Genomic DNA, 15,730 nt, shown 5'->3' on the forward strand with positions numbered 1-15,730 from the left:
GGTCTCTTCTTATATAGTATTTTGGCTGAAGTCACAAGGTGTGGCGCAGAGAGGACACACACAGAGCTTCTCCAGAACTGAGGAGATGATGTCATGGGGGCAAATCATTTCATGGGTAGCAGAAAGGGGAAGTTGGGCACAATCAAAAGATGTAGCGATTGAAGGCGGTTGATGTAGGGTGAGGCACATTTCATTGACCTTTCATGAGAAGGTCAGCAGTTTCCACACAAACAGCCCCACACTGGGGGATAGCAAGCAACCCACATCCCACGATATAGAGGCAGGATGCAACACTTGGGGCTTTTGCGTTTAGAAAAATGGTGAGCAGGGTAATACAAGTGCAACAGTTTGTGCACGGAAAATATTCCTTAGCTGTGATTTCTGCACTGCAGAGGGTTGTATACATGCCCAACGCTTTCCCAAACTGACTCTTCCCTGTAATCAATAAAGTTGTGGCCTAATTCAACCTAATACTGTATCAGTCTCCTGTGTCCATTCTTTTGGCCCTCCCTACACTGGCCGTGGGCGTCGTACGGCTGTGGCAGCAACTTGTTGGTAATGAGGTAATGATGGCCAACTTGGATTACAGTACTTTAAAAGAGAATTAGACCAATTCCTGGCGGTGGGGCGGGGATGTTAGCTATGGCTACTAGTCACAAGGGCTAGTAGAAGTTTGTGTCTCCCCAATCAGAGCAGAATGTCTTTGAATACCAGGTGCTGGGAATCACAGGTGGGGAGACTTGGTGTTACTCTCATGCAGGAACATAAGAAAAGCCTGCAGGATCAGGCCAGTGGCCCATCGAGTCCTGATCCCTCTCCTGATCTGAGGGAAACCAGCAAGCAGGTTTCAAGCACAAAAGTATCTCTTCCCGCCTGTGATTTCCATCTACTGGTATTCAGAAGCATTGCTCTCTCCAACTGAGGAAGAAGAGTACATCTAGTGGCCATCGATAGCCCTCTCCTCCTCCATGAATTTGTCTAATCCTCTTTTATAGCCATCCAAGCTGGTGGCCATGACCACCTCTGGTGGAAGTGAGTTCCATAGTTTAATACGGTTAAAAGCCTCTGAGGACATATAGCAACTTGTGGAATGATATCTTTAAAGTCATTTCAGGTTTATTGTTTTTTTAAAAAAAGGTAAGTGTAATTAAATAGGCACCTGATCCTTCTGTGGGGTGGGAACTGTTGAATGTTGATGGTTGCTTCTTGCATAAATAAAAACAATAAAATATTTGGGTGTGGAGAACAAAATGACGGGATGAATCAGCAAAAATAAAATTAAATAAAACACAAGGCAATAAATTTAAGAAGCCAGAAAGCATCTAGTACAGAGCACTGCAATCACCATGACAGCTTGTAGTGCCCTCTGCAATCTTCAAGTCGTTCATGGAGAAAAGTCTTTTGAAGCCTCTTCATTGTAACCCTCCTTGCTTTCGACCTTCATAAACTGGTTTCCATTTTCTTTTCTTTTGTTTACTGGGTTTGGTTCAGTTTCATCAAGACGAGTTTCCATGAACTCGGTGATCTGTGATTATGTAATTTCCATCTCCAGAATTGAGGAGATGATACCATAGTGGCAAACGTGTCTGCTGTTAATGGAAAAGGGAAGCTGGGTGCAACTGAAAGATTAAGTCCATTTCCAGGAAGGAAAGTTCATGAGAAGGAGGTCAGTTTCTGCCCACGCAGCTCCTCAGTGAGGAGGTGGCAAGAGACCAGCACCCCATGAAACAGAGACAGGATGCGAAGGAAAGGCTGCAACATTGCTTTTGAGTTTAGAAAAATGTGGAGTGGAGTGATAGAGAAGCACAGTTAAAGTAGGGAGCATGTTCCTCCAGGAAAATGTAGTGATGGAGGGCCACCAGCTCAATCTGTGCAACCAGATACTTCTGGGAAACCCAAGAGCAGCACATTGGGCCAACACCACTCCTCCTCTGCTGTTGTCCCCCTTGTTTCTGGTTATTCAGGGGCAGAGGGAGTATAACATAATAGTCTGGAGTATAACATATCATGACTAGCAGCCATCAATCACCCTCTCCATCAGTGCTTTTTTCCTAGAGCAATAGGTGCCGGTACTCACAATGAAGTTGTTACAGTAAGTGCCATACTTTTTAACAACAAGAAGAGGTGCCGGTACTGTGTACCCTTGAGTACCCCCTGGGGAGCACTACTTTCTATGAATATGTCTAATCCTATTTTAAAGCCATCCAGGTTGGTGGCCAGGCAGGGGGAGATAAAGAACCGACATTTACCAGCTCTGACAAATGGTCAGGATGGATGATGGGAGGTGTAGTTCAACAGCTTCTTCCTGGCGCAAAGGAACACCATGATGGAAACCAGAACGCACAGAAACGCCGTTTACCTTCCCGCCGCAGCGGTACCTATTTATCTACTTGCACTGGCATGCTTTCGAACTGCTAGGTTGGCAGGAACTGGGACAGAGCAACGGGAGCTCACCCCATCGCGGGGATTCAAACTGCTGACCTTCTGATCAGCAAGCCCAAGAGGCTCAGTGGTTTGCACCACAGCACCGCCTGCATCCAGCGGGCATCAAATTGGCTGCCCTTGCTCAAAATGTTAAGACGCTATCCAATTGATTGTGTGATATGAGTCTGCACCTGTCTATCGCTGTTTTTAGCCAATGAGTGACATCATGGAGATGACTGACAGTTAGAGGGTGCTTTTAACCATAGAAATAGAGGCTATAGTGACACACCTGTCTGAAGGTAGCAGCAAGATCCTCCTGGCCATAGGAGCCAAATCCTAGGGGCCAAAGTCCCTTCAGCCACACCCCTCGATAAAATATTAGAGCTCCACTCAAGTTGATGAACATTGCCATTCAAACTCTGTGTGTGTGTGTGTGTGTGTGTGACATGTCATGTGATCAATTATGTGGGGCAGGGCTTACCTGTTCCCCCTCCCAATACTTTATTCAAGTTGGCACCCCTGTCTCTGGCTCAGATCTTATTTCATACAAAAATAAAAATATGAGTTTGCATTAAAAAAACCCCACACCTCTCCCAATCAAAAGGATGTAGGGATCTGGAGCTTTTTAACAGAGTGTGCTGCAGAAGGATTTCCAGCTGGGGGAGCTTCTCTCCCTGCCGCTGCCTGAGCTGAAAATGCTGAGCCCCCCACCCCCTGCTAGCCCTCTGCTCTGCCTCTGTCCAGGACAAAACTCAAAAGGGCCATTACTCCAGCTGACCCTTAAGCACCCACCCCCCACACCTGCAATCTAAACACTCAAATATGCAATTTTAAAAGAAAGACACTCTGCACATGCTCAGAACTACTCCCTTTAATCTTACTGCAGAAGCCTGATTTTCTGGCATTCAAAACAGCTTGAGACCTGGTTCCAGTTCTCTTCCTGATGAGAAGGAGGAGGGAGCAAGGAGCAGGAGGGATGTTGTCTCTATGATGGTGGTGGAAAACACTCCAAGGTCTTCTGTACCCATTCTTTGCTGGGGTCAGCACATGCCTTTCTGTTCTTCTTCTTTAGGTGGAATCTATGAAAAAGGAACGGCCTGCTTAGTGCCCAGTCAAAGCTGAGCAAAAGGCAATTCTCTGCTTTGGAAGTTCCACAGCTCAGGACTGGTGGGGTGTGGCTGGGTTGCAGGGAGGAGAGCTGATTCTGACATTTACCTCGTGCCGGATTTATGTATAAGCTAAACAAGCTATAGCTTAGGGCTCCACTCTCTTGCGCCCCCACTATTAATATACTACTTCTTAATTGTATTTCAGTTCAACCATTACTTTGATAAAATACATATTTTGCTATGTGCAAATGGCTTTAGATACATTTTAGGTCCATAAATTACCATATAGCATATATTCAACACAAAAAACAGCGACAATTTGTTGTTGATACAGCTGGACATATAAAGGGCCCCATTACCTTCAGTAGCTTAGAGCATCATCAAACCTAAATCCAGCCCTGCATTTACCCTCTAAGGCCCAGGAGATCAAGGGTCAAATCCCCACTCAGCCATTAAATTGGGTGACTTTGGGCTAGTCCTAGTCTCTCAACTTAACTCACCTCACAGGGTTGTGGTGAGGATGATATAGAAGAGGGAGAGCCACGTATACCACCTTGAGCTCCATGGAGAGATATAAATGCTGAGCTGGGGGCTGACGTTTCCCAAAGGCCACATGGCCAGTTCAGGGCAGAGAGGAGACCTCCTGACAACTACAAGACTTAGGGATTTACCTGGCCCTCTAATGCCACATTCACAGTCCTTGTGGCTCTCCCTGCAAAGAATCCTGGGAACTGTGGTTTCCCTGGGGCGCTGGGAACTGTAGCTCTGTGTCACCTAAACTACACTTTTCAAGGTTCCTTTGTTGCTTAGAGTGGGGTGCTAATAACACCAAGGTTGCACGTTTGATCCCCGTAAGGGACATCTGCATATTCTTGCATTGCAGGGGGTTGGACTAGATGATCCTCAGGATCCCTACCAACTCTGCAATTCTATGAGTCTATGAAATGGCACTTTCAGTGTAAGCTGTGGATGTGATCTGTTGCAGCTTAACGGGGGAGTTGCTGGTATGCTGGATCTGCACAAATCTGCTGCAAATCAAGGAACAGTCCAAGGATTTGAAACAAACAGCCCTGAGCGTTTGATACTTCCAACATGCAGAGTTGTGCTCCCCTCCATCTAATGAAGTTGGTTGCTACTTACATGACAGCCGGCTTGGCACATGTGCTGGGTGCCCTTTCGTAGTATTTTATGGCCTTGCATGGAATTGGTCTATTTACGTAATTAAGGCAGCAGTTGGCTCCTAAGGAGAGGGAGGAAATGGAATAATTTAGTGGCTTCTGTAGTGTGGAAGAGGAATGGGAGATGATGCCCCCCAGAGGCTTTGGAGGTCCCAGTCTGCTGCTCTTCTGGAGGGGGAAAGTGACTTTCCTCTGATCCAGGAAAGGTCCCTGGAAAGGGGTGGGATGGACCTTCCTCCCACCCACCTGAATGGATGCTTCATGGGAAGGAGTCTGAAGCCCCCTTTGGTGGACATTGCCTCCATCACAACAAGCTCAGAAAGGGACAGCCAACGTTGCCCAAAATGGTCGTGTGAAGAACATCCTTGGGACAGAGATTAGGGAAGGAACTGCTTATGTGTGTCTGGCACCAGCTCCCCCTTTGAGTATAGTTGAGGAGGCAGCAACAAGGAAGACCTACTCTTATGAGCCACATCCTGAGTCTCCTTAGCAGGTTCCACTGAAAGAGAGAAAGCAAATGAGGGTCATTATGGGTTCCTCTCTCTATGAACTGTCCACTGTTCCACAGCCATAGATATGGGAATCTTTCCCCATGAAACTTTTGTTGCTAGCCTTTGACTTGGGTGGGGATGCGGGTGGCGCTGTGGGTTAAACCACAGAGCCTAGGACTTGCCGATCAGAAGGTTGGCGGTTCGAATCCCCACAACGGGGTGAACTCCCATTGCTCGGTCCCTGATCCTGCCAACCTAGCAGTTCAAAAGCATGTCAAAGTGCAAGTAGATAAATAGGTACCGCTCCGGCGGGAAGGTAAACGGCGTTTCCGTGCGCTGCTCTGGTTCGCCAGAAGCGGCTTAGTCATGCTGGCCACATGACCCGGAAGCTATACGCTGGCTCCCTCAGCCAATAAAGTGAGATGAGCGCCGCAACCCCAGAGTCGGTCACACGACTGGACCTAATGGTCAGGGGTCCCTTTACCTTTATATCCCAGCCCCACCTGGGACTGTGCCTGGCACCATCTATAGGCAAACAGGTGCTCTGTCCCAGAGCTACATGGAGAAAGGCATCCCGGCTTTGGCCTGGGGGTGGGAAAGAGGAGGGCACCCTGGCGTTCACCCTCCAGAGCCTCTCCCTCCCCTGGGAAGCTGTTGACTCGCTCTCCCACCTGCACCTCCTCAGAGTTGGGGTCAGGGGCTGAGGCTTCCCTAAGGCCACCATGTCACTGGCCAATAAAGCGAGATGAGCACCGCAACCCCAGAGTCGTCCGCGACTGGACCTAATGGTCAGGGGTCCCTTTACCTTTACCTTTATGACTTGGGTGAGACTTTCTTAGGGTGGCTTTTTCACTAAGCAAAACAAGGAAATCCTGTGGCAGCTTTCTCTGGGTGAGACAAGTGCCTTTTTGTGGGCCTTTTTGCGATTTCCCCACCAGTCCCCTCCGCTCCTGCTAAGATCCAGAGGCCAGTCTGGGCGAACGGACTCACTCTGGTGCCCTCACACAGTGGCACTGAGGACCAGTTGCCCTGGGGCTACATAACCAAAGGGAAGCCCTCTGTGAGTCAAAGCCTTGGTCTGTCTCTCTTACTATCATCATGCATTGATGAGCATTTGCTGTCCAGGGCTTCCTTTACCAGCCCCACCTGGAATGCTGGAGTCACACCTGAAAACTATGGCAAGCAAAGCAGGTGCCCTACTGCTGTCCTGCAGCCTGTGCTGTCCTCCTCCTCCTCCTCCTCCTCCTCCTCCTATTTTCAAAATAAGGGATAGAAGAAAAGGGCAGACTCACATGGGCAAACAGAAGCCAGGGCAAAGGTGGCCCCAAGGAAGAGGAAACCGAAGGAAGTTGAAGAGAGCTTCATGGCAGGTGGAGATGGAGAGAGGACTCAAGACCCTCCAGGTTTCTTCCTTGGCTCCTTCAATGCTTAGTAGCTTGAGGATCCCCTGGTCTCTTTTTATAGACAAGTCTGGCCACCTTGTCTCTAGAATGAGGAGGTGACATCATGGGGAAAATGACTTTGTATAAAGCAGCGAAGTTTCCACTCCCTCTGATAGCGATGAAGATACCGAGGGGCTGATGTTCAAGCTAGAGAGGCAGTGTATGGGCCGATCACGAGGCCCATAATCTGCGGCTCCTTTTGTTTGAGAAAAGGGTTGATAAGAGCCTTATCGTGCACCAACTTTGCTGCAGCAGCCGATCCACTTTCTGAGAAAACCCACAAAGAACTTAGATGCTTCAAAAACATCAGGGGAGGGTTGGAAACCATCAGGGCAATAAGCAAGCAAAGGGCAGCCGGAACAAGCTCCTGAGAAAAACAACTCATTTTAGGGTTATGGATGGGCCAGTGGCGTAGCGTGGGGGGTGCAGGGGGGGCCGGCCGCACCGGGCACAACATCGGGGGGTTAGGCAAATCCACGGGTTAGGGGGCGCAAATCCACGGGTTAGGGGGCGCAAATTACTTGCCTTGCCCCAGGTGCTGACAACCCACGCTATGCCACTGGGATGGGCAGCAACCAGGCTGTGGGTGTAGTGGAGCCATGACCTTAAGGACTCCTTTAAAAGAAAAAAGGCTACATTGTCCAAAGTGGAGACCTTCTTCCATCACTGCCTGGTGCTGGCAAAGGCCAGTTCCTTTCTGCTAGCTCCACCAAAAGCCCACCTGGACCTCCTTTTTGACTATCTTGTTTATCAGGCCTGGATTTGCATTCTACCTGCCAAAGCTGTAGGGACCCCTTGGACCTCCCCACCCCACCCCACCCCTCATTTGGAGTGTCTGCGTCTCTGCTTGAGTAGCACCCAGCTGTCAACTGGCTCTGTGGTTCTGATGCCCTTCCATGCTCCTGTAGCAAAAGAGTAACTTTAACTTTACATCTGCCCCAGCTGCAACAAAACATATCTTTCCTGCATCGGTCTCTACAGCCACAGCAGGTGTTGCAACCTTCCAACAGCTTGACCTCACCCCGAAAAGGCTCACTTCTCCATTGTCTCCCAAGGCAGATGGATGCCAACATGTAGCTTAAGGGATAGACAGAATTTTCTTGCTGAAACTAGTTTACAGCTCAGGATGCAGCAGGTCTGCTGGGTTGAGGGGCTCTGCTCAGCTCGTGTTCCTGGGAAAGCCAGAACTGGTCCCGACAAAGCCCACATTTGCATTCCTGCAATATGGCCCACATGGGGCTGCCTTCTGAAGGGTGTCCAGAAACTTTGGCTGGTCCAGGATGCAGTAGGAAGGGTTAGGGCAGGGGCTCCTCCTTGAGAATACCCAACTCCTGTTTTACAGTGTGAATGTAAGAAGAACCTGGCTGCTGGATCAGGCCACAGGGGGTCTCACTTAGACCAGAACACATGTCTCAACCAGTGGCTTATGGAAAGCCTGTGAGCAGGCTATGGCAGCAATAACCCCCTCCTCTGCTGTTGCCTCCCCTGTTTCTGGCTATTCAGGGGCAGGGGGAGTGATTCAAATAGTTGGAACCAGCTCTGAGAGCTGGGAGAGGAGTGGGAGGGGTGCACTACACAGAAACACATATCCTAAACACCAAAATAAAACAGAAGTTCACACACACACACACACACACACACACACACACGTGCCACAAACTTTTGTTACTCTGCTCAGCATCAGAAGGTATAAATCATTTGAAGGCTCCTTCTCCGGGATGGGAGAATTGTCTGCTATCAGACCCCCCTCCCCCCGAGCTTTGAGAGTCAGGACTGGTTGGAATTTTGCTGATGACTAGAAACATCCTAATATGTATAGACTGGGAGCACCTGGGTGAAAAAGTGAGCTTCCCCTTCCACCCATGGCCAGATTTGAGGAGGGGGCTGCAGTCCTGGGCCCATGAAGGAGGGAATACCATTCCAGGTTTGGGTTGTTATGTTGCCTTGGCAGCTGGATTTTACCTAGGTCCTAGCCCTGCCTCCTGTGCCCAGTTCCACCATTTCCTGGCCAGATTCCCAGCTTTCCTTGGAAAGGAAAGGCAGCTGTTGTCGGACTACAACTCCCATCAACTTCTAGCCATCATGGTCAATGGTCAAGGTGGATGATGGGAGTTGTAGTCCAATGACTTCTGTAGGATACCATATTGGCTGCCCCTGTTCAATATGAGATATGAGGTGAAATGTTGAGAGCCACCCACCCCCAGCCCAGCCCAGCCAAGCCCTCCACCTCTGTCTTTGGCCAGGACGAAAGGGTTGGGAATGTACATTTTCAGTTGCGAGGCTATAAATGAGAGGCACTCAGCACATGATCTGCATCACTCGCTTTAATCATATTGCTTCACTTTTTGCATGGCTGTTTCTTTCCAGCATTCAAAGCAGCTTCAGCCCTGGACTCTCTTTTCTTCCTGTGGAGAAGGAAGGGGAGGGATGTTGTCTCTATGGTGGGGGCAGTTTGCAGATGAGATCCTTGACCCACTGATCATCGGGGTTAGTGCAGATCCTTTTATTCCCCTTTGTGATGAATCTGTAAAAGGTGAAATGTCTGTTTAGTTCCAAGTTGGTCAAGGCAAAAGATTGTTCTCTGACTTGGGATTGACTGGGGTGGTGCTGAGGTCTGGTCCCGACATTCACCCTCTAGGACCCAGGGTCAAGGGTTCAAATACCCGCATAACATGAAGCTCTATGAGTTATCTTGGGCCCAGTGTAGTATCTCAGCCTAGCCTACCTCACAGGATTGTTGTGAAGATGATATGGGGACAGGAGAGCCACATATAACCACCTTGAGCTCCATAGAGAGTTATAATATAAATATGGTTAACATAATCCAATCAGAGTTGAGGGGCTTAAGGCAACTTATCCAACCTAGGGCAGAGAGGAGATTCCATCCAGGGACCTTCTGACAACTAGAAGACTTAGGAATGACTCTGCTCTCACACACATCATTCCCTTAAAGCACTCTTAATACCACTCTCACAGTTTTGGCTCTGCCCCCAGGAATCCCGGGAGCTGTGATTTTTTAAGTGTCCTGGGAACTGTAGTTCTGCAAGGGGTAAACTAATCTTCTCAAGAGTCTTTCTTTAAGTGGCACCAATGTCTTTTCAATGTGACTCGGGTGCACCTTAACTCAAGAGAATTGCTGGTGGGCTGGTTTTGTACAGATCATTGGCCAAGTACATGAAGTTGGCTGCAACTCAGTGACGAGCCAAACAATTGAAAACAAAGAAAACCATTTGTTACTTTGGAACATGCAGAACGTGCAGAGGTTTCTGGTTGTTTGTTTTTTTTAAAAAATAAACTTGTTGCTACTTACATGATAGCCGGCAGGGGGCAGGTACTGCCTGCATACTCATAGCTAACCAAGAGCTTGAGTGGAATGGGTTTCCTGTTATATTTCACGCAGCAGTGACTTGAGCCTGTGAAGGAGAGGTGAGGATTGGAACAGTTTAGTGGCTTCTGTACCATGGAACGTGAAAGGGGGGTAGTTTTCACAGAGGCTCTGGGAGGCCCCGGCCTCTCCTTGAGAGGGGAAGGGTTCATTCTCCTTCCGATCAAGGGAGGTTCACTGGGGAGGGCTGGAATAGACTTCCTTCACTCCCCATCCACCTGAACTGATGCTTCATGGAAAGGAGCCTGAATCTCCCTGCAATGGATGTTGCCTCCCACACAACAGGCTCAGGCTGGGGCAGCAGGGGCAGCCTTAAAAGCTGTGGCCTGAAATATGGTGATAGGACTGTCACATGGAAGATGGAGCAAGCTTTCTTTTCCTGCTGCGCCAGAGTGGAGGATCCAAACCAATGAATTCAAAAAACAAGAAAGGAGATTCCGACTCAATGTTAAGAAGAACTTTCTGAGGGTAGGAGTCATTCAATAGTGGAAGAGGTTCCCTTGGAAGTGGTGGAATCCCCTTCAATTGAGCTTTCTAAGCAGACGTTGGATGGCCTAGAGGACCTTTGGGTGCATTCCAACTTTACAGTTTTATGATTCTATGAAACGGCTGCCTGAACAGCATCCTTAGGACAGAGTAGAGAAGGAACTGCCCATGTGAATCTGGCACCAGCTTCCTCTTTGAGTATAGTTGAGGAGGGAGGACAAGGAAGACTTACCATCACGAGCCTCATCCTGGGTCTCCTTGGTCTCTTCCCCTGATGGAGAGAAATGAATGGCGGCTCAATATAAGTTGCTCTCCCTTTCAACCGTCCACCATCCCATTGCCAAGGATACGGGATTTTTTGCCCTGTGAAACTTTCATTGATAGCCTGTGACTTGGGTGAGACATTTCTTTTTTCCTTTTTTAATTTTAATTTTTTATTTTCAGAAGGTTGCAAATTCAATACAGTGGTACCTCAGGTTAAGTACTTAATTCATTCCAGAGGTCCATTCTTAACCTGAAACTGTTCTTAAACCTGAAGCACCACTTTAGCTAATGGGGCCTCCCACTGCTGCCACGCCGCTGGAGCCCGATTTCTGTTTTTATCCTGAAGCAAAGTTCTTAACCTGAAGCACTATTTCTGGGTTAGCGGAGTGTGTAACCTGAAGCGTATGTAACCTGAAGCGTATGTAACCCGAGGTACCACTGTACACCTTGCGTATCTCCTTGTGAGGAGATCCAGAGACCAGTCTGGGTGGGCAGACTCACTCTGGGGCCTGTGCCACTTCAGCTCTGAGAACCCGTCACCCTGGCACCACAGAGCCAAAGAGAAGCCCCCTCTGGCTCCATTAGGGAGCACACACTTTGCTAAAATGTGTATATTTGGAGCTTTCTCTAAAAAGCTGGTGAATTTTCACGAGAGCTTTTAAATAAGGGAATGGGCAAACTATGTAGAAATGCAGAAAACAGACCCGACAATTGGAAAAATGGGGAACAAAGAAAGGGGGAATGTGACGGAATCATCACCCATTGCTAGGCCCTATCCTAGTTAAATTTATTTAAAAGCCGTTATAAAGCACTTAAATATTTTTTAACTCTCTATGTATTGTACAAATCTCTCTGTCTGTCTGTCTGTCTGTCTGTCTGTCTGTCTGTCTGTCTGTCTCCCTCTAATAAAAGTAGCCTGCTGGATCAGGCCAATGGTTCACCTAGTCCAGCATCCTGGTCGCACAGTGAAGGAACAGTTCCTATGGTAAACCAGCAAGCAGGATTTCAGCAAAAGAGCTCTCTCCCCTCCTGTGGTTTCCAGCAACTTTCTCCTTCCCCTCCCCACCAGCCCCTCTCTATAATTATTACAGCCTAATGATGAAAGCCATCCTGCCCATCTTTCAGCTGTAAAAGAGGGTCTAAATCTCAGGCACACAGGATGCTGCCCTATCCTGAGTCAGAGCCCTGGTCCATCTCTCTTACTAGCACCATTCACTGGAGAGCTTTTGCTCCCCAGGGCTTCAGGTAGTGAGTCCTTTACCAGCCTTACCTGGAAATGCTGGAGTCACACCTGAAACCTATGGTAAGCAAAGCAGGTGCTCTTCCGCTGACCTGCAGCCTGTGCCCCGGGAGAGGAGAGGAAAGGAGGATGGATAGACACCCTTGACTCACCTGAAGAGGCATCAGCCAGGGCAAAGGTGGCCACAAGGAGGAGGAAGACGAGAGCAGCCAAAGAGAGTTTCATGGCAGGTGAAGATGGAAAGACACTTTCCAGACTTCTTCTTCGTTTATTCAGTCCTGGGTACCTGAGGCTCCCCCAGATTTCTTTTTATAGAGGATTCTGGCTACCCAAAATCTAGAATGCAAAGCTGATCTCAGGAGACAAGGGCTTTGTCAGAAGCATTGCAGCTTCCTCCCCAGCTGATGCCGAAGGAGATAGCGAGGGATTGATACCCAAGATTGAGAGGCAGGAGTTTATCATCTGTGGCATCCTTTTGTTGATAAGGAGGCCCATAAGAGCCATTTTGTGGGCCAAACCTGCTGCTGCAGCAGATCCACTTTCTGACCAAACTTGCCAATTTCTGTGTAAACAGTTCAGATGCTTCAGAAGTAGATAGCTGGTTTATGTGTCCTATCAGCAGATGTAGAATGCATCCACCAGCTAAGGACCGTTTTGGGGAGAGATGACTTGACCATGCTCTGATAACTTTCAGGCTGGGTTTTTGTGATGCGCTCTATGTGCAGCAGCCAGTTTACTGGCTGGGGTTCTATTTAGATCTCATACAAAGCCCTGCTCTAAAATAGCTTCACTGGTGCCAGTTTCTGGGTCCAATTCAAGGGGCTCATGCTAGTGTTCAAAGCCCTAAAGGACTTAGTCCTCAAATATTTGAAAAGCTGCCTCCTTCCCTACAGACTGACTTGAGTGCTGCAATTGGCAAAGGGGTAGTTCCTCCACTCTCAGAGGTTTGGAGTGGTGGCAGGCCCTTCTCTACGGCAGCCCCTGAGTTGTGGAACTCCCTCCCCACAGAGGTGCATCTGGCATCTTCATTGTACAGCTTTCAGAGGATGTTGAAGACCCACTTCTTTACCCTTGCCATTAACACTGCATAGTTTTAGGACCCATAGTTTTAATGCATAGTTCTAGGACCCATCTTATTTTTATATTTGTAAGTTGCTTGGGAAAAAAAATAAGGTTGTGTTTTAATGATATAAAGGTAAAGGGACCACTGACCATTAGTTGTGGCCCTCATCTCGCTTTATTGGCCGAGGGAGCCGGCGTACAGCTTCCAGGTCATGTGGCCAGCATGACTAAGCCACTTCTGGCGAACCAGAGCAGTGCACGGAAATGCCGTTTACCTTCCCGCAAGAGTGGTACCTATTTATCTACTTGAGCTTTGAGGTGCTTTTGAACTGCTAGGTTGGCAGGAGCAGGGACCGAGCAACGGGAGCTCACCCCATTGCGGGGATTCAAACCACCAACCTTCTGTGGTTTAACCCACAGTGCCACCCGCGTCCCTTTTAATGATGTAACCTGCCCTTAATGATGTAACCTGCCCTTAACCTCATGGTTAAGTGTGGGTTGATAATGATATTAGTAATAATAGTAACATTGTAGGTTTTAGGGGTCAACCTGGATGATGCTACAAGTCGCTTCCAATTCTTGGGGTCTGGCACTCACAGTGCATTGGAGATTAACAGAGGAAGTCAGACAGGTTTCTTTGTGAGACAGTGACCTTAGCTGGCCATTTCAGGGTCCTCATCAGGATGAGCTAGGATACAAGAACTACAACTAAGTGAGGGTGCCACCCACTCTTAACTTGGACAGCTGCTCCAGGTCGCTGAGAGGTCAAAGAGAATTACAGTGGTACCTCGGGTTAAGTACTTAATTCGTTCCGGAGGTCTGTTCTTAACCTGAAACTGTCCTTAACCTAAAGCACCACTTTAGCTAATGGGGCTTCCTGCTGCCACCGTGCCGCCGGAGCACGATTTCTGTTCTCATCTTGAAGCAAAGTTCTTAACCAGAGGTACTATTTCTGGGTTAGCTGCGTTTGTAACCTGAAACGTCTGTAACCCGAAGTGTCTGTAACCCGAGGTACCGCTGTAATGGCACAGGTCATCATTTAGGGTGACCCAAGCAGTTTCTGTGCCAAAACCAGGCCTAAACCTAAACTGAGATGTATCTAGTTGCTGGAAACCACATTGGAAGAGAGCATGGCTGTCAACGTTTTCCATTTTTTAAAGGGAAATTCCCTTATTCCGAACAGGATTCCTTGCAAGAAAAGGGGAAAGTTGACAGCTATGGAGGAGAGGGCTTTCCCCCTTGATTCCTGCTGGCAAGTTCCCACAGGCCTCTGGTTGGCCACTGTAAGGACATGATGCAGGACTAGCTGGGCTGTGGGCCTCATGCAGCAGGGGCTTTCATACCCTCCAACGTTTTGGGAGGGCAAATTGGGGCACCTCCACACATCACCCTGCTGCCCCACTGCCTGCACACTCACCTCCTCCCTGCCTCCTCTTTCGCTTGCCAGCTGCTGCCCCCCCCTTGTGCCATTGTCTGCCACCTCCTCCTCTGCCCCCTCCATGACTTCCACCTCCTCCTCCTCTGCAGGTGCTGGAGCTGTACTTCCAGGAGCTGGCTTCCACAAGTTCTGCGATGGAAGGAGGAGGAAGAGTGGTGACGCGTGGGGGCAAGGTAGGTTTTGCTTCCATTTTTTTTGGTCCCATCCACTGGTGTGAGTCAACTGACTTGGGCCACAGTGTGGGGCAAAGAAACAGCCACCTTCTGCTCCACAGCCAGAGCACAGGAGCCAAAATGGGACACCCAAGATGGGGATCAGAAGCCAGGGTAGCTTCTGTCAATCTGGGACGTCCCACTTAAAACGGGACGGTTGCGCTGCATACTCTTTTCACGTCCTTCTGTTATGTTCCTATGGAAGTAGCTGGCTTGTGTCATCTGCTGGACCACCCCTTGTTCCTTACATCCACCTCTGGGTTGCCACAACACCTCCTGACTCAGTCTCACTCAGTGCTGGCCTCAACTGTCCCCTGGTTACCCCCAGAGCCACCTCAGCTAGGCAAGGGGTCAGGGCACCATGAATCATTTGGATAAGGAAGGAGTGGTTTATGTCTCTTGAAAGAGAGGCTACTTCCTTCCTAGGCACAAACACACACTCTTTCTCTTGCTCAAAAATAGAACGTCTGCGGTGCTGTCCTGTATGACACAGCATTATGGGGGCAAGTGTTCCCCTTTTGTTCCTGGAGTGCATAGGAGCCAACGCCTAGGGGCTGAGATCCCTTTGGTCCCCCCATTGAATATTTGAAGCAACTGGAGAGCTGCCTTTTATCAGGCTTCTTATGAATTTGCCCCAAAGCAGATGTTTTTCCTCTTGCAGATTCATCACAAGGAAGAACTAGAGGTTCTGTGCTGACCCCAGGTCTCCAATTCTATGATTCTATCTGGAGAGTTGCTCTCATTGAAATAATTTAGGATAGCCTGTTGGATTGCTTCCAGGGAGGACTAGAATGAGCCTTCTTCCCTTCCCATCCTCTTGAATTGATGCTTTAGAGAATGAAGCCCAAATCTCCCTTCAATGAACATTTCCTCCTTCAGAGGGACAGCTGAGGCAGCGTTGAAAACTGTGGCCACTTTCCCCCTCTGAGGAAGCAATCCAACAGGCTATCCTAAATTATTTCAATGAGAGCAACTCTCCAGATAGAATCATAGAATTGG

General features: G+C 48.7%; 2 protein-coding genes across 2 annotated transcripts; both read right to left on the reverse strand.

Annotated features, from left to right (window-relative positions):
- Positions 1-3,280: 3,280 nt before the first annotated feature.
- Positions 3,281-6,692, reverse strand: LOC310695319 (C-C motif chemokine 18-like). The gene is made up of 4 exons (XM_083479504.1): positions 6,495-6,692; positions 5,172-5,210; positions 4,674-4,773; positions 3,281-3,503 (listed from the first exon to the last, which is right to left on the reverse strand). The coding sequence occupies exons 1-4, from the start codon at positions 6,565-6,567 to the stop codon at positions 3,410-3,412; spliced, it is 306 nt and encodes a 101-aa protein (XP_083335630.1). The 5' UTR covers positions 6,568-6,692; the 3' UTR covers positions 3,281-3,409.
- Positions 6,693-8,950: 2,258 nt separating this feature from the next.
- LOC310695322 (C-C motif chemokine 5-like) lies at positions 8,951-12,396 on the reverse strand. Its single transcript, XM_083479512.1, has 4 exons — positions 12,172-12,396; positions 10,748-10,786; positions 9,955-10,057; positions 8,951-9,168 (listed from the first exon to the last, which is right to left on the reverse strand). The coding sequence occupies exons 1-4, from the start codon at positions 12,242-12,244 to the stop codon at positions 9,081-9,083; spliced, it is 303 nt and encodes a 100-aa protein (XP_083335638.1). The 5' UTR covers positions 12,245-12,396; the 3' UTR covers positions 8,951-9,080.
- Positions 12,397-15,730: the final 3,334 nt, after the last annotated feature.

Source organism: Podarcis liolepis, assembly GCF_965112155.1.
Source record: "Podarcis liolepis genome assembly, chromosome: 16".
NCBI classification, from domain to species: domain Eukaryota; kingdom Metazoa; phylum Chordata; class Lepidosauria; order Squamata; family Lacertidae; genus Podarcis; species Podarcis liolepis.

Coding starts and splice junctions, on each gene's coding strand:
- LOC310695319 (XM_083479504.1), bottom strand. CDS start 6,567: ATGAAGCTCTCTTCAACTTCCTTCGGTTTCCTCTTCCTTGGGGCCACC. Junction 5,211..6,494: donor CCTGGCTTCTGTTTGCCCAT/GTGAGTCTGCCC, acceptor TCTCTCTTTCAG/TGGAACCTGCTAAGGAGACT. Junction 3,504..4,673: donor TGTGCCAAGCCGGCTGTCAT/GTAAGTAGCAAC, acceptor CCTTTTTCATAG/ATTCCACCTAAAGAAGAAGA.
- LOC310695322 (XM_083479512.1), bottom strand. CDS start 12,244: ATGAAACTCTCTTTGGCTGCTCTCGTCTTCCTCCTCCTTGTGGCCACC. Junction 10,787..12,171: donor CCTGGCTGATGCCTCTTCAG/GTGAGTCAAGGG, acceptor TCTCTCCATCAG/GGGAAGAGACCAAGGAGACC. Junction 9,169..9,954: donor TGCCCCCTGCCGGCTATCAT/GTAAGTAGCAAC, acceptor CACCTTTTACAG/ATTCATCACAAAGGGGAATA.